General features: G+C 46.8%; 2 protein-coding genes across 2 annotated transcripts in view; both read right to left on the bottom strand.

Moving 5' to 3' along the window:
• The window catches only part of LOC133457448 (NACHT, LRR and PYD domains-containing protein 14-like), a 217193-nt gene that overhangs the window by 99203 nt on the left and 91754 nt on the right, over positions 1–26236 (bottom strand). The gene's annotated exons all lie outside the window — the stretch shown is intronic.
• LOC133457571 (NLR family CARD domain-containing protein 3-like) lies at positions 251–26236 on the bottom strand (the record flags this gene model as incomplete). The annotated part of the gene is made up of 5 exons (XM_061736944.1): positions 251–284; positions 518–604; positions 21580–21756; positions 22782–24576; positions 26203–26236. Coding segments are annotated over 5 exons (2127 nt in total), but the record flags the coding sequence as incomplete, so codon positions are not given.

Here is a 26236-nt window from a genome sequence, read left to right as displayed (position 1 = left end):
TAAAATGTATTATTATTAGTGTAATGATGCACTAACGCTGCCCATAAACATTCACAAACCCTCACGATCATAATAAAATCACAACTTTTAACGGAACGCAACACAAAGCAAAGAACAGCAATCCCCATAATGCAATGCAGTTTAAATCGGAAGAAATGCCCCCAAATAAATTATTTTTTCCAGGCCTCAACTTTTGACAGGACTATCTCCAGCTCACAGCAGATTTGTTTTTAAATTTGTTGATGTTGAATCAGCTGATCTCTGACAAACTGCAGTCCTCCAAGCTGCACAAAGACACCAGAGAAGAAGAAACCAGACCAGTCAGATGGTCAGTGTGGATCAGCAGGAGATCAGCCTGATGTCTGCAGGTTTGTGTCAACACAACTTTCACATCACATTCATCTGAACACACAACTAAAACATGTCTGACCTCAGAGTCTCCAGTCTGCAGTCTGGACTCTCCAGGAAACCACACAGATGTTTCACTGCTGAATCCTGCAGCTTGTTGTTACTCAGGTCCAGATGTTTCAGATGGGAGGGGTTGGACTCCAGAGCAGAGACCAGAGAAGAACAGCTGATCTCTGACAAACTGCAACCCTCCAACCTGAACAGAAAGTAAAACATGTTGAAGTCTCATCAGAGATGTGTTTCTTCAAATATCAACTTTGTCATCAGGTCCATGTGGGTCACCACTGTATCTGGACTTTATAAAACAGGTTTTACAGTTTTGTTACATCCATGATGTCGGTTCCTGGTTGTTCCTCTGACATGTTCACCTTTACTGAACATCCTGAGGTTCTCTGGTCGAAGTCTGACACTAGATTAAGATGAAAACACCAACATACACACCAATCTTTTTGATTAGTGTTCATGTTAAAATATTGTTCAAAGCAGCAGTTTAGAGATCAGAAGCTGATCTAGCAACAATTATTAACATCAGAATGGATCTGTGGAGAGCAGCTGGACTTTCATATCATGTGTCCAGTTTTATATCATTTATGCAGGATTCCTGAGGTTTTTATCATAATGATCTTTTTATGTTAAAATGAGTTAAAATGATGTTTTCTGAGAGCAGAAGGATGAGATATTTAAATACTTTATTTTTAGTAATGTGTCCTTTATAATTTGACTTAACTTGCAAACACCTAATAATTCTGTTAAAACTTACTTTTACTTTACTCTCTTACTTTTAGTTAAAGATAAGAATGATTGAATTCTGTATATTCATCAGACTAATTCAACAAATTCTGAAGTCTGTGTGAAACTAAACATCAGCTGGTTCTGTATCGCTTGCACTTTAAAAGTCTTTGCTTGAACAACTAATGAGCTGCTTAATTAAAGGACATTTCTGAATTAAAAACCCACACGGGTGAATCTCAGACACACTTCTTGTTTTATGAACGTAGAAAGTTGCGGTCTTTCACGCACAAATCATGTCTGGCGTACGGACTTTTCTGAAGTTTTGTCCATTGGCGACACTCACTGGTGATGCAGTGAAGTGCAGAATATGAGGAAACGTACCGTCAAAAATAAGTTCACGACCACGTGAAGGACACGACAGTCCCCACATTACCAGATCAGTTACACACGAGTGGAGCTGCAACAATCTCACAATCAACCACATAATCTGAACATACAACTAAAGGCAGGAGCTCAACAGTGGAACCCGCAAATCCCGATGGCAGCTTTGGCTCCGTTAGAGGAACCTGCTGATGCATCAGATCACACCGATCTGCTGGTCCAGGATGAAGACTGGACCATCAGCTGGTTTAGGTACAAAGGTAAAGAGGATCTTCTGGATCTCTGCCCTGAACTGGACCAGCTGCTCCGGTTCAGACCTGATGCTTTCAGCTGGAGCTGCTGACAGGTCGGACATCTGTCACCATGACGACCGTATCGGACGACTACTGGAGATAAAAGCCAGATCCTAAAACATCCAATAACTGTGTCTGGACAGAAAAACATTAAAATACACTTTGTGGGCAGCTCAGTGGCGTAGTGGGTTAAGCAGTGGCTCATATACTGAGGCTACAGTCCTCCTGCAGCGGTCGCAGGTTCGAATCCCGGCCTGCGCACCTTTGCTGCGTGTCATCCCCGATCTCTCTCTCTACCCCTTTCATATCTGCAACTTGAATAAAGGGCCACTAGAGCCTAAAAAAAATCTTAAAAAAAAAAAATACACTTTGCAGTGAAAAACCAGTTCTGTAAAGTTGTCTTTTAAAAGTAAAACTAAGATGTCACGGAAAGGTTGGTTGGTAGAACTGATGTGACTCAGCAATGATGAATAAAGTTGTTATTGAATGTTTAGGCAACTTTCAGAGTCTGATATTGAGTCAGTTGCAGGTACTGCAGGCGTCCAGAAAGTGTTTCTCCGGTGATGGAGTCCAGGACCGAGACCTGTCTCTCCTCCTGAAGATGCAACACTCCGAGTTACAGCAACTTTGCTCTTTATTTCCCACGTTTGCACCTTAATAATCCCGTTGGCACAATTTGTCTTTATCGAGGGCCGAAGAACATAACCTCCTATCTGCAAAATTGTCTGACTGGTGTTTTTCACTTTAGATGACATTACAAGGTGGGCTGCACCTAATCAGCCTGTCTGTACGTTATTTCCACCCATATATCCTTAAAACAAAATAGCATTCTACAGTTTTTTGTGTTTTCGCCAAAAAGTGAAATTTTCAGATAGGAGGTTATGTTCTTCGGCCCTCGTTATGTCTGCAGTAGAGGAATCAGATCGTGATGCTTCATGTTTTAAATATAAGCTTATATTGTTCACATTGTAATACTTATGAGAGAGGTGATCGTGGACATCCACAGTGTGTAGGACTCAATACACGTGTATATTGGACTTAATCCGTTAGTATATAATACGCTTGACAATAAAGCGGAACGAGGAGCCGTTTTGTCATCCAACCAATTTAAGTTCTGGTGTCGGTTCTTAAAATACGAACAAGAAAAGGAGAGTGTCCAAGTCTGCATCCACAATGTGGCCCTGTAGGACATACATCCTGCTTGTCTGTGCCTGGCTCTTTCTACTGCCTGTTCACCTGCCAGTGACGGGTCTGCTGCAATACCCGGCCACTGACCTGCTCCGGCTGCGGTATCACCTGCCTGGACCTGCGCCGGAGGCTCTCTACCTTCACCTGGACATCGCCTTTCAGTCCCGACGGAGATATATCCACCAAGGGTCCCGCCGGCATTTCCACCATGACAGCTCTGCAGCAATAAAGTCCATCTGGTCCAGCTTGCGTCGCTCTCCACGCTCCACCAGCTGGGCTGTCGACCACAGTGTGTTAGCCCGCCTAGCTCGGTCGGCTAACACTACCACCAGCTGTGACAACACCTCACTCAACTTCGCTCTACTCAACATCCGGTCACTGACAAGCAAGGGACATCTCATCCAAGACCTCATCATCGACCGTAAGCTAGACTTTATTTGTTTAACAGAGACATGGCAACAGCTCAACAACTTCTCCCAGCTGAATGAATCCACTCCTAGTGGGTTTGTTTACATCTGTCAACTCCGTGGCTCTGGCTGGGGAGGAGGTCTCGCCGGTGTCTGTGCCGGTGCCCAGCTCGTTTGAGTCCACTGTGTGCGAGCTGTCTGGTCCCACTCCGACCATCATTGCCACTGTCTCTCGCGCCCCCAAACCGAATAATCAATTTTTAAGTGAATTTGCTGCCTTCCTCACCCATTTATCATCTCTCTCACCAAACATAATAATACTGGGCGATTTCAATATCCACATGGACAATACTAATCTGCCTCTCACCAAAGACTTCACCTCCTGTTTAGAGTTTTGGATGTCAGCAATATACTACTTTTCCCACGCACTCCAAGGGACATATTCTCGATTTAATCTGCTGCTCTGATGTCACTCCCTCCGACCTTACAGCTGATGAACTTCCAATAACTGACCACTTTCTCCTTTCATTTACAGTGAAACTCTAGCCATGCATTCATCCATCTTCTTCCGCTTATCTGTTCCCGGGTCGCGGGGCCAGCAGCCTCAGCAGAGATGCCCAGACTTCCTTCACCCCAAACACTTCCTCCAGCTCGTCCAGAGGGGAGTTCGAGGCGTTCCCAGGTCAGCCGAGAGACATAGTCTCTCCAACGTGTCCTGGGTCTTCCCCGGGGTCTCCTCCCAGAGGGACATGCCTGGAACACCTCCCTAGGGAGGCGTCCAGGAGGCATCTGGTACAGATGCCCAAGCCACCTCAGCTGACTCCTCTCAATGTGAAGGAGCAGCGGCTCGACTCCGAGCTCCTCCCGGGTGACCAAACTCTTCACCCTATCTCTAAGGGAGCATCCAGCCACCCTGCGGAGGAAACTCATCTCGGCCGCTTGTATCCGCGATCTTGTCCTTTCGGTCACTACCCAAAGTTCATGACCATAAGTGAGGGTAGGTGTGTAGATTGACCGGTAGATCGAGAGCTTCGCCTTTCGACTCAGCTCCCTCTTCACCACGACGGTCCAGTACATCGACCGCATAACTGCGGACGCTGCACCGATCCGTCTGTCAATCTCACGCTCCATCGTTCCCTCACTCGTGAACAAGCCGCGTTGCACTCGGCCTCAAACCGCCCCAGCACATGCTGAAGGTCCCGGTCCGATGAAGCCAACAGGACAACATCATCCGCAAAAAGCAGAGATGAAATCCTGTGGTTCCCAAACCGGATCCCCTCCGGCCCCTGGCTGCGCCTAGAAATCCTGTCCATAAAAATTATGAACAGGACCGTTGACAAAGGCCAGCCCTGCCGGAGTCCAACATGCACCGGGAACAAGTCTGATCTACTGCCGGCAATGCGAACCAAACTCCTGCTCTGATCATACAGAGACCGGACAGCCGTTAATAGAGGCCCCCGGACTCCATATTCACTGAGCACCCCCCCGCAGAATGGCACGAGGGACACGGTCAAATGCCTTCTCCAGATCCACAAAACACATGTAGACTGGTTGGGCAAATTCCCATGAACCCTCGAGCACCCTGCGGAGGGTATAGAGCTGGTCCAGTGTTCCACGACCGGGACGAAAACCGCATTGTTCCTCCTGAATCCGAGGTTCAACTATCGGCCGTATTCTCCTCTCCAGTACCCTGGCGTAGACTTTCCCGGTGAGGCTGAGAAGTGTGATCCCCCCTATAGTTGGAACACACTCTCCAGTCCCCCTTTTTAAAAAGAGGGACCACCACCCCGGTTTGCCACCCCAGCGGCACTGTCCCCTTCCTCCATGCAATATCACAGGGGCATGTCAACCAAGACAGCCCTACGACATCCAGAGAATTGAGGTACTCAGCGCGAATCTCATCCACCCCCGGTGCCCTGGCACTGAGGAGCTTACGAACTACCTCAGTGACCTCGGCTTGGGTGATGGATGAGCATGTCCCAGAGTCCCCGCCCTCTGCTTCCTCAGTGGAAGGCATGTCAGTCGGGTTGAGGAGATCCTCGAAGTATTCCTTCTACCGTCCGACGATGTCCCCAGTCGAGGTCAACAGCTCTCCACCCGCACCGTAAACGGTGCTGGCAGAGTACTGCTTCCCCCTTCTAAGGTGCCGAATGGTCCGCCAGAATTTCCTCGAGGTGGACCGAAAGTCTTCCTCCATGGCCTCCCCGAACTCCTCCCAGACCCGAGTTTTTGCCTCCAGGACTGCCCTGAGCCGTGGCTCGCTTGGCCTGCCGATACCCATCTACTGCGTCAGGAGTCCCACAGGCCAACATAGCCTGGTAGGACTCCTTCTTTAGTCTTACGGCATCCTGTACTTCCGGTGTCCACCACCGGGTTCTAGAATTGCCGCCACGACAGGCACCGGAGACCTTGCGTCCACAACTTCGAGGCGCCGCGTCGACAATGGAGGCAGAGAACATGGTCCACTCGGACTCAATGTCTCCCCTCCGAGAGAAGCTCTCTCGGAGGGGAGAGTTGAAGATGTTCCTGACAGAGGGCTCAGCCAGATGTTCCCAACAGACCCTCACAATCCGTTTGGGTCTGCCCGGTCTGTCCAACCTCCTGCTCCGCCAGCGCATCCAACTCACCACCAGGTGGTGATCGGTTGACAGCTCAGCCCCTCTCTTCACCCGAGTGTCCAAGACATACGGCCGAAGGTCAGATGAAACAACAACAAAGTCGATCATTGACCTCCGGCCAAGGGTGTCCTGGTGCCACGTGCACTGATGACACTGAACACCCTTATGTTTGAACATGGTGTTCGTTATGGACAAACCGTGACTGGCACAGAACTCCAACAACACCGCTCGGGTTCAGATCGGGGAGGCCGTTCCTCCCAATCACGCCTCTCCAGGTATCACTGTCATTGCCCACGTGAGCGTTGAAGTCCCCCAGTAGAACAATGGAGTCCCCAGTTGGAGCACTATCCAGTACTCCTCCCAGGGACTCCAAGAAGGCCGGGTACTCCGCACTGCTGTTCGGCCCGTAGGCACAAACAACAGTGAGAGACCTTTTCCCGATCCGAAGGCGCAGGGAAGCGACCCTCTCGTTCACCGGGGTGAACTCCAACACATGGCGACTGAGCTGAGGGGCTATAAACAAGCCCACACCAGCCTGCCACCTCTGTGAACAGTGAAACTCACTCTCTCCATCTCTAAAAATAACCACGCCCAATTTCATGCCGGAATATAAAAAATGTTAACCCCACCACTCTCACTTTATGTATCCACTCCTCCTGCCTCCCTGACATCCACAATCTATCCACCCCTGATGATCTGGTCTCTCATTACAACACTGGACTCCATAATATTCTGAATTCCCTTCCTCCGTTAAAAACCAGATCCGTTTCTTTTTCTGTCTCCCTGCCCCTTGGTTCACCCCTGATCTCCATCTCATGAAAGCCAAAGGTCGGCAACTGGAACGCCTCCATAGGAAAAACTGGTTTCACCATTCACAAGGACATTCACATATTATGCTATATGGACGACATTGTCAGCACCAAAACCCACTACTACTCCGGCATAATCACTGCCAATAAAGGAAACTCCAAGTTACTCTTCTCCCTACTCAACAATATCATCCAACCCCAGGACTCTCTCCCTTCTCATTTCTACACAACTTTCTTCTGCAACTCCATTATGTCATTTTTCAATGAAAAAATCAAGAACATTCACAAGCACTCTCACCTCAGCTCCTCAGCCGACTTTCACCCATCCACACACCCATTCTCCTCCTTTTTGTTAATAGAGATTTTTATATTATACACAGTGTTTCCCCTAGAATTTTTTTCAGGCCCGGTGGTACCACCGAAAAAACCCTAAACAGACGAGGCGCGTGGGACGACGTATTGGACATGTGATATGCAGCAATATAACAAAGTTTTACATTTTAAATCATTGTAGGCCTATATTGCTGAATTATATCACTTCAATGTAATCATTAGGCTTAATCTAACCTTTAACCAAAGTGTCATGGGCCTGAAAGGCTGCAGTGTGCTGGTCTGACCCATATGAGCATTGAGCATCTTTTCTATATATTTCAGAGGGGATCTCTATGAAAACCCTCTGGGATGGTCCTCTTTTAACGGCTGCTTGTGCTGACGGCCTATGCGACAAAACATCCCTATTCACAATTGAGATTATATCAGTTATAAATAATTTAAACATTGTAGAAGTTTTTTTTTCCCGTTTTGTTAAAAACGGGATAACAGAGTTACATGCATTTGACTGGGGAAAAAATTTACCTTTAGTGGTTCTAGTGGAAAGACAATCTATTGTCTGTGTTATTTTCATCATTATTGCTTACCAAAAAAAGAAGCTCAATCCAACACAGTCTCACTCCCAGCGCGTCAAAAACCGACGCTTGGTCAGGGCCCTTAGGCGTCAGTTTCTGACGCACAAGGTCGCCCTCAGCGTCATGCACCGACGCAGCGGGCTCTCAACAGATTCTAATGTAACCCGGCGGCGTCGCTTCAAGCCGCTCACAGCATCAATCCCATTGGATAAGTGAGGACCGGCCGCGTCGCTTCCAGCAGCTGGGCGCATCAGTCCCCCATTGGATAACGGAGGATCGGAGACACGGAAGTATTCTAATTACTGTCCGTTTTGACGTTAACAGCGATTTTCACAAGGATATCTGTAACATTTCTTAAGGCAGAAACACAACATTAGTGGGTTAATTTCCTGCACATCAATGTTCATGTTTTTCCCTTCATTCTGAGAAATAAAGAGTTGTTTTACGCTGAGAGCATCATGACAGCCAATCAGAATCCTGGAAAAAACATCAACAAATGACACGTGTAACTTCCAGGCTGATTTATGGTTCCGCGTTACACCAACGCAGAGCCTACGGCGTAGGGTACGCTCTGCGTCGATTTAACGCGGACCATAATTCAGGCTTTATTCTAAAGGATGCAGCGGCAAAATGTTGCAAGGATGTCTTTGTGGTTTCCATTCGGAGCTATAAATCTGTTTTTCCTAATCTGCAGGTCAACATATGAGACGTAAAATGGTTTTACTGACACCGGTACTGTCGCTGCTGCTCTCCTGGGCTGCGGCGGAGACGTGCCGGGGGACGCGCTGCTTCGGCGGGGGCTCCGGAGACCCGAGCCCGGGCAGCAGAGCCTCCAGACCCCGGGCACCATGGGCAGCACCCCGGGGCAGCACCCAGGGGAGATGGGCGCACCCCGCCGGGGCGCAGCAGCAGGACGCGCAGCCGCGGATTGCGAGCGCCTCCAGCGCTGCCGGCGCTGGAGGATGCTCCGGCGCGCACTGCTCCGGCTCGGGGAGACGCATCCCCATGCCCATCCAGCCCGCAAACGACACCCGGGACTGCCGGGGGATAGAGTGCAGGCTGCCGCTGAGGATCGGAGCCAAGCCTCGGGGAAGGTCCTGCGTCGGGGACGGCTGTGCCCCGGAGGAGGAGAGCGCGCCCCCGGACCCGGTGCGCAGAGGCGATTCTAGGGTCTGTTGGGGCCCTAGGCAAAGATTTCTAGGGGGCCCCTCAAACCAGCATTCATCACCGTTATGTTATAATAAACTGACACCAACGAAAACGTTATGAAATTTTGTTTTTTATTCCAAATGTTTTTCTTTACCTTCGGCTGAGCTGAATCGGCTCCATTTAAAACTTCCAGAATGAACGTTAAATTCTGTGCACACGACACTGTGTGTAGTTTTTTTTTTTTTTTGACACTGTGTACAGGTGGATGATCCGTGATCATGGGAATGACGACATGGGGGCCCTTGAGGGAGGTTTCTTACTGGCTACTGAGATGTCATTGATAAATGCCCTATGTTTGTTTAAGGAGGGAGGTGTGGTCATTGCGGTTACCACATTTTGAGATCTGTGGAGTAAAAACAGCCTTCAAAATACTTTTTTATTCCTCAATACCCCTGACAGGAAACACCTTTGTTTATAGTAATAATTAAAAAAAAAAAAATAAATACATTTTTTTTTTTTTTTTTGGGGGGGGCCTTATGGGCCCCCCAACAACTCGGGGCCCCAAGCAGTTGCCTGCCTTGCCTGTTCACAAGCTGCGCCCCTGCCGGTGCGTGTGTCCGACAGAGCCGCGCAGTTCCTGGCCGACTCATCATCATCATCATCATCATCTTCATCATCATCATGATCATCTTCATGATCATCTTCATCATCATCATGATCATCTTCATCTTCATCATCATCATCATCTTCATCATCATCATGATCATCTTCATCATCATCAATATGATGATCATCTTCATCTTCATCTTCATCAGCTTCATCATCATCATTATGATCATCTTCATCATCATCTTCATCATCATCTTCATCATCATGATCATCATCATGATCATCTTCATCATCATCATCTTCATCATCATCATGATCATCATCATCATCATGATCATCTTCATCATCATCAATATCATGATCATCTTCATCTTCATCATCATGATCATCTTCATCTTCATCATCATCATGATCATCTTCATCATCATCATTATGATCATCTTCATCATCTTCATCATCATCATCATCATGATCATCTTCATCATCATGATCATCTTCATCATCATCATCTTCATCTTCATCTTCATCATCATCATGATCATCTTCATCATCATCATGATCATCTTCATCATCATCATGTGACCTTCGGAAGTGTCAAAGGTCACCGCGTCTGTTGCTTTTCGGCCTGAAAAGACTATTTCGTGTCTTTTTTTGCATAGTTCCCTAACGCTTTGAGCTAAGACACTGAAATTCTAGACTATGTATCAGGAGGTGACTTTTATCCCCTGTGCCGAGGTCCAGACCCGTGCGACCTTCGGAAGTGCCAAAGGTCACCGTGTGTGGTGCCTTTTTCGGGCCTTTGAAATGTTTTTTGAATAATTCACTAACGCTTTGAGCTGGGAGACTGATTTTTGACTATGTTGCAATGCAGAAGGCCCTTTGCTAGGATCTTTTTGTCCTGTGGCTGTACGACTTCCACAGAGCTAGTTGGCATTGCAGAGGGTTCACAGAGTTGAGACTTGGCAAGCCCAATCTAAGCCCCATATGGAGGCCACAGGTCGAGTTTTACTTGGTTTGGTCAAATATTGTGGCAACGTTGTCCGTTCGAATGTTGGCAAAGGTGACGTTTCAAAGCCCCACCCATCGAAAAGTACAGGTCTGATCTGCACCAAACTAACGTCTGTCTGATCAGGGGATGCCCCCAAACAACATATAAAAAATTCAGACTCCTAGCTAAAGGCGTTAGTGAACTATGCAAAAAAAGACACAAAATAGGCCCTGTTCCATTAGTCAGGAGGCTCTCAGAGCTAGAGGTTTCTACACCCTCCTAACCAGCCAGAACGTTTTAGAGGAAACACTGTTGCATAAGTCATAGAAATCTGAATTTTGTATATGTTGTTTGGGGGCATCCCCTGATCAGACAGACATTAGTTTGGTGCAGATCAGACCTGTACTTTTCGATGGGCGGGGCTTTGAAACGTCACCTTTTCCAACATTCGAACGGACAACGTTGCCACAATATTTGACCAAACCAAGTAAAACTCGACCTGTGGCCTCCATATGGGGCTTAGATTGGGCTTGCCAAGTCTCAACTCTGTGAACCCTCTGCAATGCCAACTAGCTCTGTGGAAGTCGTACAGCCACGGGACCAAAAGATCCTAGCAAAGGGCCATTATTCAAAAAACATTTCAAAGGCCCGAAAAAGGCACCACACACGGTGACCTTTGGCACTTCCGAAGGTCGCACGGGTCTGGACCTCGGCACAGGGGATGAGAGTCACCTCCTGATACAGAGTCTAAAATTTCAGTCTTGTAGCTCAAAGCGTTAGTGAACTATGCAAAAAAAGACACGAAATAGTGTTTTCAGGCCGAAAAGCAACAGACACGGTGACCTTTGACACTTCCGAAGGTCACACAGATCTGAAAATCCGCACAGTGGATGAAAGTCACCTCCTGATACATAGTCTAGAATTTCAGTGTCTTAGCTCAAAGCGTTAGGGAACTATGCAAAAAAAGACACGAAATAGTCTTTTCAGGCCGAAAAGCAACAGACGCGGTGACCTTTGACACTTCCGAAGGTCACATGATGATGATGATCATGATGATGATGAAGATGATGATGATGATGATGATGAAGATGATCATGATGATGATGATGAAGATGATGATAATGATGATGATGAAGATGATCATGATGATGATGAAGATGATCATGATGATGAAGATGAAGATGATCATGATGATGATGATGAAGATGATGAAGATGAAGATGATCATGATGATGAAGATGATCATGATGATGATGATGATGATGATGATGATGATGATCATGATGATGATGAAGATGATCATAATGATGATGAAGATGAAGATGATCATAATGATGATGATGATCATGATATTGATGATGATGAAGATGAAGATGATGATGATGATGAAGATGATGAAGATGATCATGATGATGATGAAGAAGATCATGATGATGATGAAGAAGATCATGATGATGATGAAGATGATGATGAAGATGAAGATGATCATGATGATGAAGATGATCATGATGATGAAGATGAAGATGATCATGATGAAGATGATCATGATGATGAAGATGATCATGATGATGATGATGAAGATGATCATGATAATGATGATGATGAAGATGATCATGATGATGATGATGAAGATGATCATGATGATGATGAAGATGATGATGATGAAGATGATCATGATGATGATGATGATGAAGATGAAGATGATGATGATGATGATGATGATGATGATGATCATGATGATGATGAAGATGAAGATGATCATGATGATGATGAAGATGATGATGATGATGATGATGATGATGAGTCGGCCAGGAACTGCGCGGCTCTGTCGGACACACGCACCGGCAGGGGCGCAGCTTGTGAACAGGCAAGGCAGGCAACTGCTTGGGGCCCCGAGTTGTTGGGGGGCCCATAAGGCCCCCCCCAAAAAAAAAAAAAAAAAAAAAATGTATTTTTTTTTTTTTTTTAATTATTACTATAAACAAAGGTGTTTCCTGTCAGGGGTATTGAGGAATAAAAAAGTATTTTGAAGGCTGTTTTTACTCCACAGATCTCAAAATGTGGTAACCGCAATGACCACACCTCCCTCCTTAAACAAACATAGGGCATTTATCAATGACATCTCAGTAGCCAGTAAGAAACCTCCCTCAAGGGCCCCCATGTCATCATTCCCATGATCACGGATCATCCACCTGTACACAGTGTCAAAAAAAAAAAAAAAACTACACACAGTGTCGTGTGCACAGAATTTAACATTCATTCTGGAAGTTTTAAATGGAGCCGATTCAGCTCAGCCGAAGGTAAAGAAAAACATTTGGAATAAAAAACAAAATTTCATAACGTTTTCGTTGGTGTCAGTTTATTATAACATAACGGTGATGAATGCTGGTTTGAGGGGCCCCCTAGAAATTTTTGCCTAGGGCCCCAACAGACCCTAGAATCGCCTCTGCGCACCGGGTCCGGGGGCGCGCTCTCCTCCTCCGGGGCACAGCCGTCCCCGACGCAGGACCTTCCCCGGGGCTTGGCTCCGATCCTCAGCGGCAGCCTGCACTCTATCCCCCGGCAGTCCCGGGTGTCGTTTGCGGCCTGGATGGGCATGGGGATGCGTCTCCCCGAGCCGGAGCAGTGCGCGCCGGAGCATCCTCCAGCGCCGGCAGCGCTGGAGGCGCTCGCAATCCGCGGCTGCGCGTCCTGCTGCTGCGCCCCGGCGGGGTGCGCCCATCTCCCCTGGGTGCTGCCCCGGGGTGCTGCCATAGACGGATTACCGCATGGGCAAAGTGGGCGTGTGCCCAGGGCCCTGGAGCCAATGGGGGCCCTCGGCTTTCAAACATTTTGTCTTTTTTTTATGTGTAAATTAAAATAAATTTACAAGCTCATAGGGCCCAATGATAGGGCCCCGTTTTGTGTGATATGTTCATATATAATCGTAAATTGTAGGCTATAATTACGATAAAATGTGCATTGTGCGGTCAGTGTAGGCTAATTCTTACTTTACAACTGTCCTGAACGCATCAGGGCCGTGAGCCAACGCTGATTGGCTGGAAAGCCTGATTTATGGTTCCGCGTTAAATCGACGCAGAGCCTCCGCGCATCGCCGCGTATCCTACGCTGTAGGCGCCGCGTTGGTGTAACGCGGAACCATAAATCAGCCTTAACAGTTAGAGACAATTTGCCGACTCGGCAAATTTGCGGCCATGAAGGATGAGCGCTAAACTTTAAAAGAGGACTAAGCATGTACAAAGTTTTATGGAAGAGTCAACTACCATTGGTGAGTCAGTCAGTACGTGCACATGCAGCGATTCAAACTGGTTGGAGATCATTTGCACACATCGTACTGACTTTTAAACTGCATGTGAACACCTTAAGTCAGTCAAGTAATCTGATCAGACTGGATTCATCAACCCGCTTGCAGCACCTAAATAAGCCAGTCGCAACCGCCTTGTTAATGCCATGTGTACGGAGACATGGATATTACAGTCTGCGCATGCTCGAGAATTTCCCCCGGGTGGGGATTCACCCGGAAGGGAAAGGAGACGACGCAACGCTTTTTTTTTTTTTTTTTTGAGACGACGCAACGCTGCTCAGTAGTAGCTCCCTGGGGTGTCGTGTGACTGCTTCAGGGGTGTCGTCAAAATATTTCCTATTCTGACATTTCATATATAAATACTGTATTTTTGCGACCATACGGGCGCCGTGTGAAAAGGCATAGCCTCAGTCTTATGTGTCATATTTCTGTATTTAAAACACACACGGCGCACCGACCGAAACGGCAAACACACAAGAACACACACACACACACACAAGCACAGGAGTGTGCGTATTTAAAAATACAGCGGGAGCAAAACTTTGTTTGATTGTAGGCTACTTTATTTCAGTTTTTACATTAATCAAACCCATTAAGTCTCATCCTCTGTTTCTGCATTAAAGAGCTCCGCTAAATCAGCTGTGCCAGTCCGAATTCCTCGCTGTCAGAGTCACGTTCCGTGCCGTGCGGTGCCTCGGAAATGCACGCTTTTGCAAAAGCTCGCAAAATAATCCCAGCAGACACGTTAGCCCACGCATCAACAATCAATCTGCAAACTGTGGGATAAAAAAAACAAAATACGCCGTACCCTACGCGTAGGCTGCGTCTATTTAACGCGGACCTAATGCCGCGTTCCATTTATCCTCGGAAGTGGGGATTTCCCAGTCCCCAGTCGGAATTTTCAACTGGAACGCCCCTCAAAGTGGGGTTTCCCACTGGGAAAGTGGGAGAGTCTTCACCACCCCCGAGTTACCATTCCAAGATGGCTGCCATTCCCAGTTCCCACTTCCGATTTCCGAGGTAAATGGAACGCGGCATAAAGGAGCCGGCAGACAGAAATCTCTAAATTTCGGAGCAAATTTCTTAACAGGCGTAGCTACAACTGTTAGATTTCATCTATTAAACCAACATCTTCCTAAATGATTTATTTCAGCCGGCGTGGTTCTCAACAGAGCAGCGTCCCAGAGAGAGTTTCTCTCCCGGGGCTGACGCAGCAGCTTGACCCGGCGGACACGTCTCTTCTCGGGCTGTGAGCTGAGGTTGCTCCCCGGGGGCGGCGGCTCTTCTCATCTCCGAAAACATCGGGTCAAATTTCTGAACAGGCGTTATTTGGATAAACTGAGCCCCGGTTGCAGATCTTAAGGTTACCTTTATACCTGAAAAAATATTAAAACTTAATAAAGTGCCATATTAACAGCGCTACAGCTGAAGTTAAAACAGCTTTTGGCTCTCTGCTTCCTGATCAGGTTAGGGATGAAAACGAGGGGGAGTGGGAGAAATGGGACAGGCACCTGGGCCAAGTGCCCTAGATCTCAAGTGCCCTAAAATCTCCCCCTTCTTTTTTAGGGGTTAGGGAAGAAAAGAAGTGCGAGTGGAGAAAAGAAGGGCGAGTGAAGGAGAATTGGGATTGGCCCTTAGAATGCACTTTTTCCTTTCCTCGTTAAGCGGAGGTCAACCGGAAGTGGCTCTTTGTTGAAATGGTTACCATGGTTACCTCGGGTACAGCGCCACCTAGCGTCACGGAGTCAGCCATGCTCTGGTTACAGTGGTTTATTCAATCTGATTCAGTCTGATCTCAGAACAGCATGTGTAATCAGATAAGTTGATCCAATCTTCTGCATGTCATTATCTGATCAGATCTCCAACCACCTTGAATCGCTGCATGTGCACGTACTGAGTGTAACCTTCATAAATAATTTCTTTATCAGAATGTTGTGGTATTCTTGACCACCTGCCTATTTGAATGAGCTTTGTGTTGTTGTCAACTAGACCGCCGAGTCTATTCTCTGTTCTACAGCTCAGAAATGATGTTATAGACCGCTGTGTCTATCTATCTAAATAGATTGTGTAATGTTTTTTTTTTGTATTTAAGCTGTATCAAAGATGGAACTGAGTCAGTCCGTGACTGAGTTTTCAGCGCCGTGTGATTGACAGCTGTCAGGCCGGTGTGTGTGTGTGTGTGTGTGTGTGTGTGTGTGTGTGTGTGTTCTTCTGAACAAGTTTGTGACTTTACTCTGCTTTCTGCAGCATAGTCCTATAGGCTTAGCTCAATAAAAGTGAGAATAAATGTAGTTTGATGGGTAGGATGAGGTGTTGTTGAACGTTAAAATGACTATCATAAGGGCCCATGGAGAATGCTCCGCCCCCTTGGTACTGAGACCCACGCTCCGCCACTCCGCCATCCACAATCACACGGTGTGATTGTGGATTCTCTGCGCCATTGTGTGACCAAACTGAGTGATTGGGGAGGGCATGCACCGTGCACGTAGGATATTATTGTAGATAGGGGCCCATAGCGAGTTTGTGTCCAGGGCCCGTGGTCATGATAATCCGTCCTTGGGTGCTGCCCATGGTGCCCGGGGTCTGGAGGCTCTGCTGCCCGGGCTCGGGTCTCCGGAGCCCCCGCCGAAGCAGCGCGTCCCCCGGCACGTCTCCGCCGCAGCCCAGGAGAGCAGCAGCGACAGTACCGGTGTCAGTAAAACCATTTTACGTCTCATATGTTGACCTGCAGATTAGGAAAAAACAGATTTATAGCTCCGAATGGAAACCACAAAGACATCCTTGCAACATTTTGCCGCTGCATCCTTTAGAATAAAGCCTGAATTATGGTCCGCGTTAAATCGACGCAGAGCGTACCCTACGCCGTAGGCTCTGCGTTGGTGTAACGCGGAACCATAAATCAGCCTGGAAGTTACACGTGTCATTTGTTGATGTTTTTTCCAGGATTCTGATTGGCTGTCATGATGCTCTCAGCATAAAACAACTCTTTATTTCTCAGAATGAAGGGAAAAACATGAACATTGATGTGCAGGAAATTAACCCACTAATGTTGTGTTTCCGTTAACGTCAAAACGGACAGTAATTAGAATACTTCCGTGTCTCCGATCCTCCGTTATCCAATGGGGGACTGATGCGCCCAGCTGCTGGAAGCGACGCGGCCGGTCCTCAGTTATCCAATGGGGTTGATGCTGTGAGCGGCTTGAAGCGACGCCGCCGGGTTACATTAGAATCTGTTGAGAGCCCGCTGCGTCGGTGCATGACGCTGAGGGCGACCTTGTGCGTCAGAAACTGACGCCTAAGGGCCCTGACCAAGCGTCAGTTTTTGACGCGCTGGGAGTGAGACTGTGTTGCTCAATCAGAACAAAAATGTAAGCTAAACAACAAGCAGAACATATGGCGTAGGGTACGCGGCGACGCGCAACGTACGGTGCGTGCGCCACGTACCCTACGGCGTAGGTTCTCCGTTGGTGTAACGCGGAACCATAAATCAGCTTTCGCGCTCATACATGGCTGGCACTAGGACCCTGCGGACACCTGGTGTGTCGTCGGGCTGTTTTTTCCTTCATGCTTCCCTGCAGCCTCATGCAAACACAAACACACGGACCTGCAGAAACATTTCTTTTTGTCATGTTGTCTGTCGCCCACGATATTTTTTCTTTTTTTTGACGCCGCCATAGTTGGCTAGCTACAAACTCTATACATCCCATAATGTATAATAATATGCCCGCGCTCTCAGTAGCGGTACTCGCATTGTTAAGGCTGATTTATGGTTCCTCGTTACACCAACGCAGAGCCTACGGCGTAGGGTACGCGGCGAACGGCCGTACGCTGCACGTCGCCGCGTACCCTACGCCGTAGGCTCTACGTCGATTTAACGCCTAACCATAATTCAGGCTTTACTATTCAACAAAGCAGGTTGACTCCCGTTGCAGAACAGCACTGCACAGAGCCTCCTAAACGTAAATGATCATTGATTTATTGTTTTTAGGCCTGGCGGGGGGTCTCGTTGGCCTGGCGGCCCCGCCAGGCCTATACAATGGTAGGGGAAACACTGATACACATAGGCCCAAGACTATTTATTATTTCTATTCCACCTTTTATTCCATATCATGTAGATTATTCATGCACTATGCACTTTGTCTTCTGTCTCTCTATCTTTTTTAACTGCAATGATGAGCCCGCACAACCAAGATTTTTACCCATGTTACTTAGTAACATGATGTGACTATAAAGATTGAATCTTGAATCTTCCATCTCCCCACTCTCTCTGAAATCACAGAACTCATCCAGAAAGCCAAGCCATCCACTTGCTAACTGGACCCCCTCCCCACACAACTTGTTAAAGTCTGCTCCCCCTCCCTGGTCCCCCTCATTTCTTCCATCATCCACTCCTCTCTCACCACTGGAACTGTCCCTGCATCTTTCAAAACTGCTGCCATTACTCCAATATTGAAAAAACCCGGTGCTGACCCCTCCAACTTCAACAACTTCCGTCCAATATCCAATCTACCCTTCATTTTCATTCTTGAAAAAAAACAGTTGTTTCCCAATTCCATTCTCACTTATCCAATGACAACCTGTATGAACAGTTCCAGTCCGGTTTCCGCCCACTTCATAGCACCGAAACAGCACTTATCAAAATCAGCAACAACCTTTTCATGGCAGCTGATTCTGGACTTCTCACCATCTTCATCCTCCTTGACCTGAGTGCGGCCTTCGATTCCATCTGTCACACCACCCTCCTCAACAGGTTATCTTCCATCGGCATCACTCACACTCCATTGCACTGGTTTACATCATACCTCTCTGACCACAGTCAGTTCATTCAACTCAAGTCCCTGAAATCCATCCCCTCTGTTAGGTTTAAATCAACATAAAACCCAGCTCTCAACCAAAAAATAACACCAAAGACTGTTGGAATGATTTTTAAGGCCCTTTCTGCAGAAAGCGGAAGCAAGGTCAGAGCTTTTCAGAGCAACGTGGCTCTATGGATGCCCTCGACGGAATGCTTCGCTGTTTCATCCTCTGCAGGGGCTTTTTATTTAAAATGGGACACAGGAAATTACCATATTTAGGTAGCCAATAGAAAATAGACATACAATGGACATATGGAAGAAAACGGGAAACATACAGAGGAACAGACATCGGGGTCAAAATGTCACACATGTGATATTTTCAGTTAAAGAGGTAAACAGAAGCTTAAAGTTTTTATAAACCATAGGTCGCTGAGGTTATATGCCCTCTGGGGCTGAAACAGGAACTCTGAACAGATGTGTGCAGGCTAACTTTACAAATATAATAGAACAGTTGTCCCAGGACAGTCCAAAAAACCCCTGAGTATCTCTCAGGAAGTGGGCAACTGGCCATATTTTCAGAGCATGTGATCGGTTTCAGGGCAAAGGTCAATTTGGGCCTCCTCCTGAACCCAGGAAATCTGGGACAGATGTGTCCATCTGACAATGGTCAACTGTTCATCAGAGCAGACAACCCCCTTTACCCTCAGGGGGGTGGCCTGTCTTATGACCTCTGGTAACTGCGATAAGGATGTGGAAAAACCCAGCGGTCAGTTTCTCTGAGCTGACCTAATTAAGCCTAATTCTGGTAGTTTCATATTTTCATAAGGACAGCAACTTAATTCAAAAAGATCTATCAATCTCACACCCTCCTCCGTTACTTCTGGTGTGCCCCATGGCTCTGTCCTGGGGCCCCCACTCTTCATCATCTACCTCCTTCCCCTCGGTAATATTTTAAGTAAATTCAAGATCATTTTCCATTGTTATGCTGATGACACCCAGCTCTACCTCACCACCAAACCGTCGCCCACCTCCCTTACTGACTGCATTTCTGAAATAACAACCTGGTTCACCCAAAACTTCCTTAAATTAAACCATAATAAAACTGAGGTTCTCCTCATTGACACCAAATCTACTTTGTCCAAAACCAACAGCTTTTCTCTCCCCATCGACAACTCCACTGTTTCACCCTCCCCCCAAGTTAAGAGCCTGGGTGTCATCCTGGACAGCACACTATCTTTCCAATCCCACATCAATAACATTACCCGGTCTGCTTACTTCCATCTACGTAACATCAATCGCCTCCGCCCTTCCCTTACCCCCCACACTGCCGCCATCCTTGTTCACAGCCTTGTCACTTCCCGCTTGGACTATTGCAACTCTCTCCTCTTCGGCCTCCCCCACCGATCCCTCCATAAACTCAACTGGTCCAGAATTCAGCTGCCCGCATCATAACTCGGACCCGCTCTATCCATCACATCACTCCTGTCCTCCAACAGCTCCACTGGCTCCTGGTTCAGTTCTGCATCCAATTCAAGGTCAGCCTGTTCACATTCAAGGCCATCCACAACCTCGCCCCCCCATATCTGTCTGATCTCCTCCATGTCCACACTGCCTCCCGAGCCCTAAGCTCCTCCTGCTCCACATAACTATCTGTCCCCCCCGCCCGCCTCACCACCATGGGGAGCAGAGCATTCAGCCGCTCTGCTCCTCCTCTCTGGAACTCACTACCCTCCCAACTCAGAAACATTGATTCATTCCCTCTTTTCAAATCACAACTCAAAACTCAACTGTTCAAGACTGCCTACCTTATTTAATGTTCATGTCTTCTTTATTTCTTACCTCCGCTGTTTTTAAATGTTTTTTTTTTTAAATGTGTTCTGCTGGTTTTATTTTTTAACGTGTTGTGTACGGCGACTTTGAGTGCCAAGAAAGGTGCCTTTAAAAATAAAATGTATTATTATTTATGTAATGATGCACTAACGCTGCCCATAAACATTCACAAACCCTCACGATCATAATAAAATCACAACTCTTAACGGAACGCAACACAAAGCAAAGAACAGCAATCCCCATAATGCAATGCAGTTTAAATCGGAAGAAATGCCCCCAAATAAATTATTTTTTCCAGGCCTCAACTTTTGACAGGACTATCTCCAGCTCACAGCAGATTTGTTTTTAAATTTGTTTTACTTGTTTTTGCAAGTTCCTTGTTAAGATGAACGGTTTTTAATGGATAATTCTCTTCATTATCATATTCAAATATATCTAGTTGAGGGAAGAGACAGGGCAGAGTGTTGTGATCCGGCATATATGCTCAAATCCACATTGATTGTGATGTTCAAAGAAGCGTGCATGGATTTGGGCGTACACAGTTTTGAGAATCTGAATTTCTTTTAGCGTACGCAAGAATTCCACGCACGGATTCATGTTGAAATCCACGCACTCTTTGTACATGAGGCCCCTGCTCTCTTTCAGTCCCGGCTGGTTGTCAGTCTGCACGCCTTCCAGTCATCTTCAGGATTCTCTGTTTTCTGTTAGAGGCCTTTTTCTGGGTTTTGATGTTTTGTTAAAATAAAGGACTTTCCTGCCATCTGTCAACTTTGGGTTTCCTGCATTTGGCTTCTGTAATATCAACTCATGACAAAACCTGCAGCTGTTTTAAAACAAGTTCAGACTCAGGAAACGGCAGATTACAAACACAAGAAGTATAAAGTACTTTGTACTTTGGCCTGATGTGCTCGGCTAATGTGTAATAAACTTTTTAAGGTTATTCTTTCTTTTATACTAAACTGGTTTCTCTCTTTACATCTAAAAATATTCTTATATAACAATCTTCAGACTTTTATAGACACAGAACCTTTCTAAAACAAATAAAAAAATTTTCATATCATATATTAAATACTTCATGAATATGTTTTGAATTAAACTAGTTTTGTCACATCTTTGGAGGATGATAACTGGATAAATGTGGAAACATCTCCAGTGGACTGACCTCAGAGTCTCCATTCTACAGTTTGGACTCTCCAGTCCACCAGACAGAAGCTTCACTCCTGAATCCAGCAGGTTCTTGTTCCGACTCAGGTCCAGTTCTGTCAGATGGGAGGGGTTGGACTTCAGAGCGGACGCAACAACTTCATAGTGAGTCTTTGAGAGTTCACAACCAACAAATCTGTGATGAGAGAAAATATGATGTCAGTTCTAATAAAGTCTGAGTTAAAGCCAGACTGAACACATCTGATAACTTCTGCAGACTTTGTCTGGATCTGCAGATGAAGGAGGGAACCGGCTTCGTTAACGTCTTTCAGAGTCCTCTGAAAACATCTGATTTAGGACATAATCTCAATTATTCTTGGACATTTTTCAATCTGAACACCTTGAACGAAGTGTGGAGCTGAACTTTTATCAAGTATCCAGATAAAAGATCTTCAAGCTTTTAAGCTATATTTAGTATTTTTCTGACTCCTGGACTAGTTTTTCTTGTATTTTGTGTTCAGGTCTCTTAAAGAAGACTTTGGTCTCACAGAGACTTCAGCATTGATCAGAGATTGATTAAGAAGTTCTCGTATGAAGCTGTAAACGTCTTCATGCTGCTCTCCTCTACAGCAACAACACAAACACCTGTCACCTTCTGTCTCAGACAAACTTTCATTCATAATTAATGAAGCTGCACTCGTGAAATTCAGCACTCAGAGATTTTCCATCTAGAGTCTCGGTCTGGTACGACCAGCAGTTTATGGAGGATCATGGGATTTCAAGCCTTCATATCTGTGTCGAGGCCTCTTGGATGAGAGGTGAAAAGTCTTCAGGAACCAAAAACAAGTCCAACTGCTTTCCTCTTAAAGTCTGTGGAAAGTAACTCCCCCCCCAGGAGTTATAGGACGGTGCAGGAGATCACAGAACCAGAGTTACTAGAATTAAGGTCTCTGACCAAGTACACATGTGTCCACAAAACCCCCCAGTGGTTCTGATGTTTCATCTTTCTCCGTTACATAGATTCATCTCTGAGCAGCAAAAACATCAACTAGATCAAGTGTTTGAAACATGAACCTCTGGTTGAGATGACTTGAGGTGACCCAGAAAAAAAGAAAATCATCAGATTTCAAAAGTTTTCATTTGAAGATCAAAACCAGATTTAAAGAACTAAACTTCTAATTTACACTGACTGATGGTGTTATTGATCACATCTGGACTCACCGAGCCTTTCTGCAGTTCCTCACAGCTGGAATCAGTCTCAGTCGACCCCCTGGTGTTGTTGTGTTGTACTTGCTCAGGTCCAACTCATCCAGAACCTCCTCCGACATCTGCAGCATGTAGGCCAGAGCTGAACACTGGATCTTAGTGAGTTTCTTCTTTGACCTGTTCTCTGACTTCAGGAACTCTTGGATCTGCTGATAAACTGAGAGGTCGTTCATCTCCATCAGACACTGGAAGATGTTGATGCTTCTGTCAGGAGAACTGCTGTTAGTGATCATCTCCTTCAGGTTGTAGATGACTCTCTGGATGGTTTTTGGACCATTCTCCGTCTGGTTCAGCAGACCTCCTAACAGTCTCTGGTTGGACTCCACAGAAAGACCATGAAGGAAGCGAACAAACAGGTCCAGGTGGCCATTTTTACTCTTCAGGGATTTATGCATGACTCTCTTCAGGAAGTCATCCAGAGTTGAGCATCTGTAGTTTCTTCCCAGGAAGTTCTTCAGCACATCTGTGTTTCTGGTGGAGTAACAGTGGAGCATGTAGACTGCAGCCAGGAACTCCTGGATGCTCAGATGAACAAAGCAGTAGACGGGTTTCTGGAAGATCTCACACTCTCTCCTGAAGATCTGGGTACAAACTCCTGAGTACACCGAGGCCTCTGAGACATCAAGACCACACTGCTCCAGGTCTTCTTGGTAGAACATGATGTTTCCTTTCTCCAGATGTTCAAACGCCAGCCTCCCCAGCTTCAGAAGAAGGTCCCTGTCAGCCTCCGTCAGCTCCTGTGGACTCGTCTCATGTCCCTCCTGGTACTTGTTCTTCTTCCTCTTCGTCTGGACCACCAGGAAGTGGGAGAACATGTCAGTCAGGGTCTTGGGCAGCTCTCCTCTCTGCTCTGTGGTCAACATGTGGTCCAGAACTGAAGCAGTGATCCAGCAGAAGACCGGGAGTTTACACATGATGTGGAGGGTTCTGGATGTCTTCATGTGGGAGACGATGCTGCTGGACCGCTCTTCATCCCTGAACCTCCTCCTGAAGTACTGCTCCTTCTGGCCGTCGGTGAAGCCTCGTACTTCTGTAACCCTGTCAACGTGTTTCTGAGGGATCTGATAGGCTGCTGCAGGTCTGGAGGTTATCCAGATGAGAGCTGAGGGAAGCAGGTTCCCCTGGATGAGGTTCGTCAGCAGCACGTTGACCGATGAGCTCTGTGTGACATCAGACACGACCGGACCGTTGCTGAAGTCCAGGGAACGTCTGCTTTCATCCAGGCCGTCAAAGATGAACAACGGTTTCCCGGCAGCCAGCTGCTCTGCTGTGAGCTTCTGTAATGATGGATGGAAAACCTGGATCAGCCTGAGAAGACTGAACTGCTCATCTCTGATCAGGTTCAGCTCCCTGAACGAGAGCAGAATCACCACGGTGACATCTTGGTTCTCCGAGCCCTCGGCCCAGTCCAGAGAGAACTTCTGAACCGAGAAGGTTTTCCCAACGCCAGCGACGCCGTTAGTCAGAACCACTCTGATGGCTCCACGTTGGTCAGATAAGGCTTTAAAGATGTCCTGGCACCTGATTGGAGTGTCATGGAGGCTCTTCATCCGGGGCGCTGTCTCCAGCTGCCTCACCTCATGTTGGGTATCAACCTCTTCACTCAGTCCCTCTGTGATGAAGAGCTCTGTGTAGATCCTGTTGAGGAGGGTTCTACTTCCTGTTTCATCAATTCCTTCAGTCACATGTTCACATCTGCTCCTCAGACTGATCTTATGTTCATCTAGTACCTCCCTCAGACCGGCATCTGCTGAAAAAAAGAATGAAGAGGAGGTCAGAGAGATACAAACTCCTACTGAGTCAGTGATGGGGTTCTCCAGGAGCTAATACAACCTGGTTTAGGAACCGGTTTGACCGCTCAGTCCACCCATGCCGGTGAAGGGTCAAGACCACATAAGCTTTATTGCCCTGCAGACTGCAGGTACCGTTCAAGAATGTGGAAAACGTAAACACTGGTCACTGCCGGGACAACCATCTGAAACCCCCTCAAGACGAAGGTCACCCCGGTTGTATTGGGTAACAGACATCGAACTGTGGAAAACATCGGTCGTTGATCAGAGGAACATTGTGAGAATTTTCAGGTAAAACCCTAAAACAACCGTCAGTGACATCATCAGCAACCACCTCCAAAAGGCAGGAGTGAAGGCATCACCATCTACAGCTCACCGAAGAAGACATCATGAACTAAAGTAGATGCCACACCAGGAGAAACAACCCATTAGTAAGAAGGATAGGAATACGACCCACAAACAAACCACTCAAGGAGGTTGGAACGCATGGCAAGATCGAACCGTACAAGGAGAGGTCTGATTTAGGAGAAACGCTTATAATTCCAGAAACAGGGACATTGAGGTGGACGTCCTCCGATGAGCAGAATCACATGAAACTTCAGGTGAACTCGTAATCCCTCAAATCCATCCCAAGAGGCGGAGCTTGGAAATGCTCCAAGACGGAGGAAAAACCTCCACAAAACCAGGCCAGGGCAGTTCTGCGTAGTATTTAACCTTGTGGGTCATTTTTGTGAGCAGAACACCTCTGTGCTGTCAGACGAGTGGAAGATGGAAACATTCAGTCTTCTTTCCAGCTTCATGATTTTTACATATCTCCTTGGAAAAGGAATGCTGGCTAATTTCTTGATTTTCATCCACCAAAACAATACTATCCTTGTGCTGCGTAGGCTAACTTCATTATATGATGTCACTACGCCCGTCGCAGCTGTTGTAAAGATGCCATGAGGAGGCAGAAAAGGCAGCTAAAGGATCGCTTTAAAAATACTCCTACACACGGTACGATTTTAGCACCCGTACAAGATGATGGAACCTGGACCTGCTTAACCTCTGGTATGAAGTCCAGAATGCTACACACACTGAACCATGATGAGAACTGAGCTGGAACACCGACGTTCACACTCCCGGTTGAGTCCAATGAGGAACAAAGAAAACAGGCAGGTCCTCTACTATCCACTAGGGTCCAGATCCAGACCTGCAGGTCCTCTACTGACCACTAGGGTCCAGATCCAGACCTGCAGGTCCTCTACTATCCACTAGGGTCCAGATCCAGACCTGAAGTTCCATTATTATTTCATAAAACAAGGAAACAGCTGATGAGCGTAACAGCAGCAGCAGGAAGTCACATGTAGGATTTATATTTGCAATATGAGTAACTGGAGAGACGCAGACATCCACAAGCTGCTCAGCCTCAGAGCCGAGGACGCCATAAACCGGCGTACGTCTGGAACCACAAAGGATGATGGTGTTTGAACAACTGGACACAAAAATACACAAAAATAACAAACCAGGCGTACGCCGATACATCGGATGTTTTATAAACCTCTGATGCCACGACTACGACTCTTCAGACTGATGGACGGTCTCACCTTGTGGAAAGCTTGCTCTGGATCTTTTTCCATA

This window comes from Cololabis saira, chromosome 12 (assembly GCF_033807715.1).
Source record: "Cololabis saira isolate AMF1-May2022 chromosome 12, fColSai1.1, whole genome shotgun sequence".
Taxonomy (NCBI): domain Eukaryota; kingdom Metazoa; phylum Chordata; class Actinopteri; order Beloniformes; family Belonidae; genus Cololabis; species Cololabis saira.
Note: the sequence above shows the minus strand (reverse complement) of the source record. Positions and strands in the feature narration are given on the sequence as shown.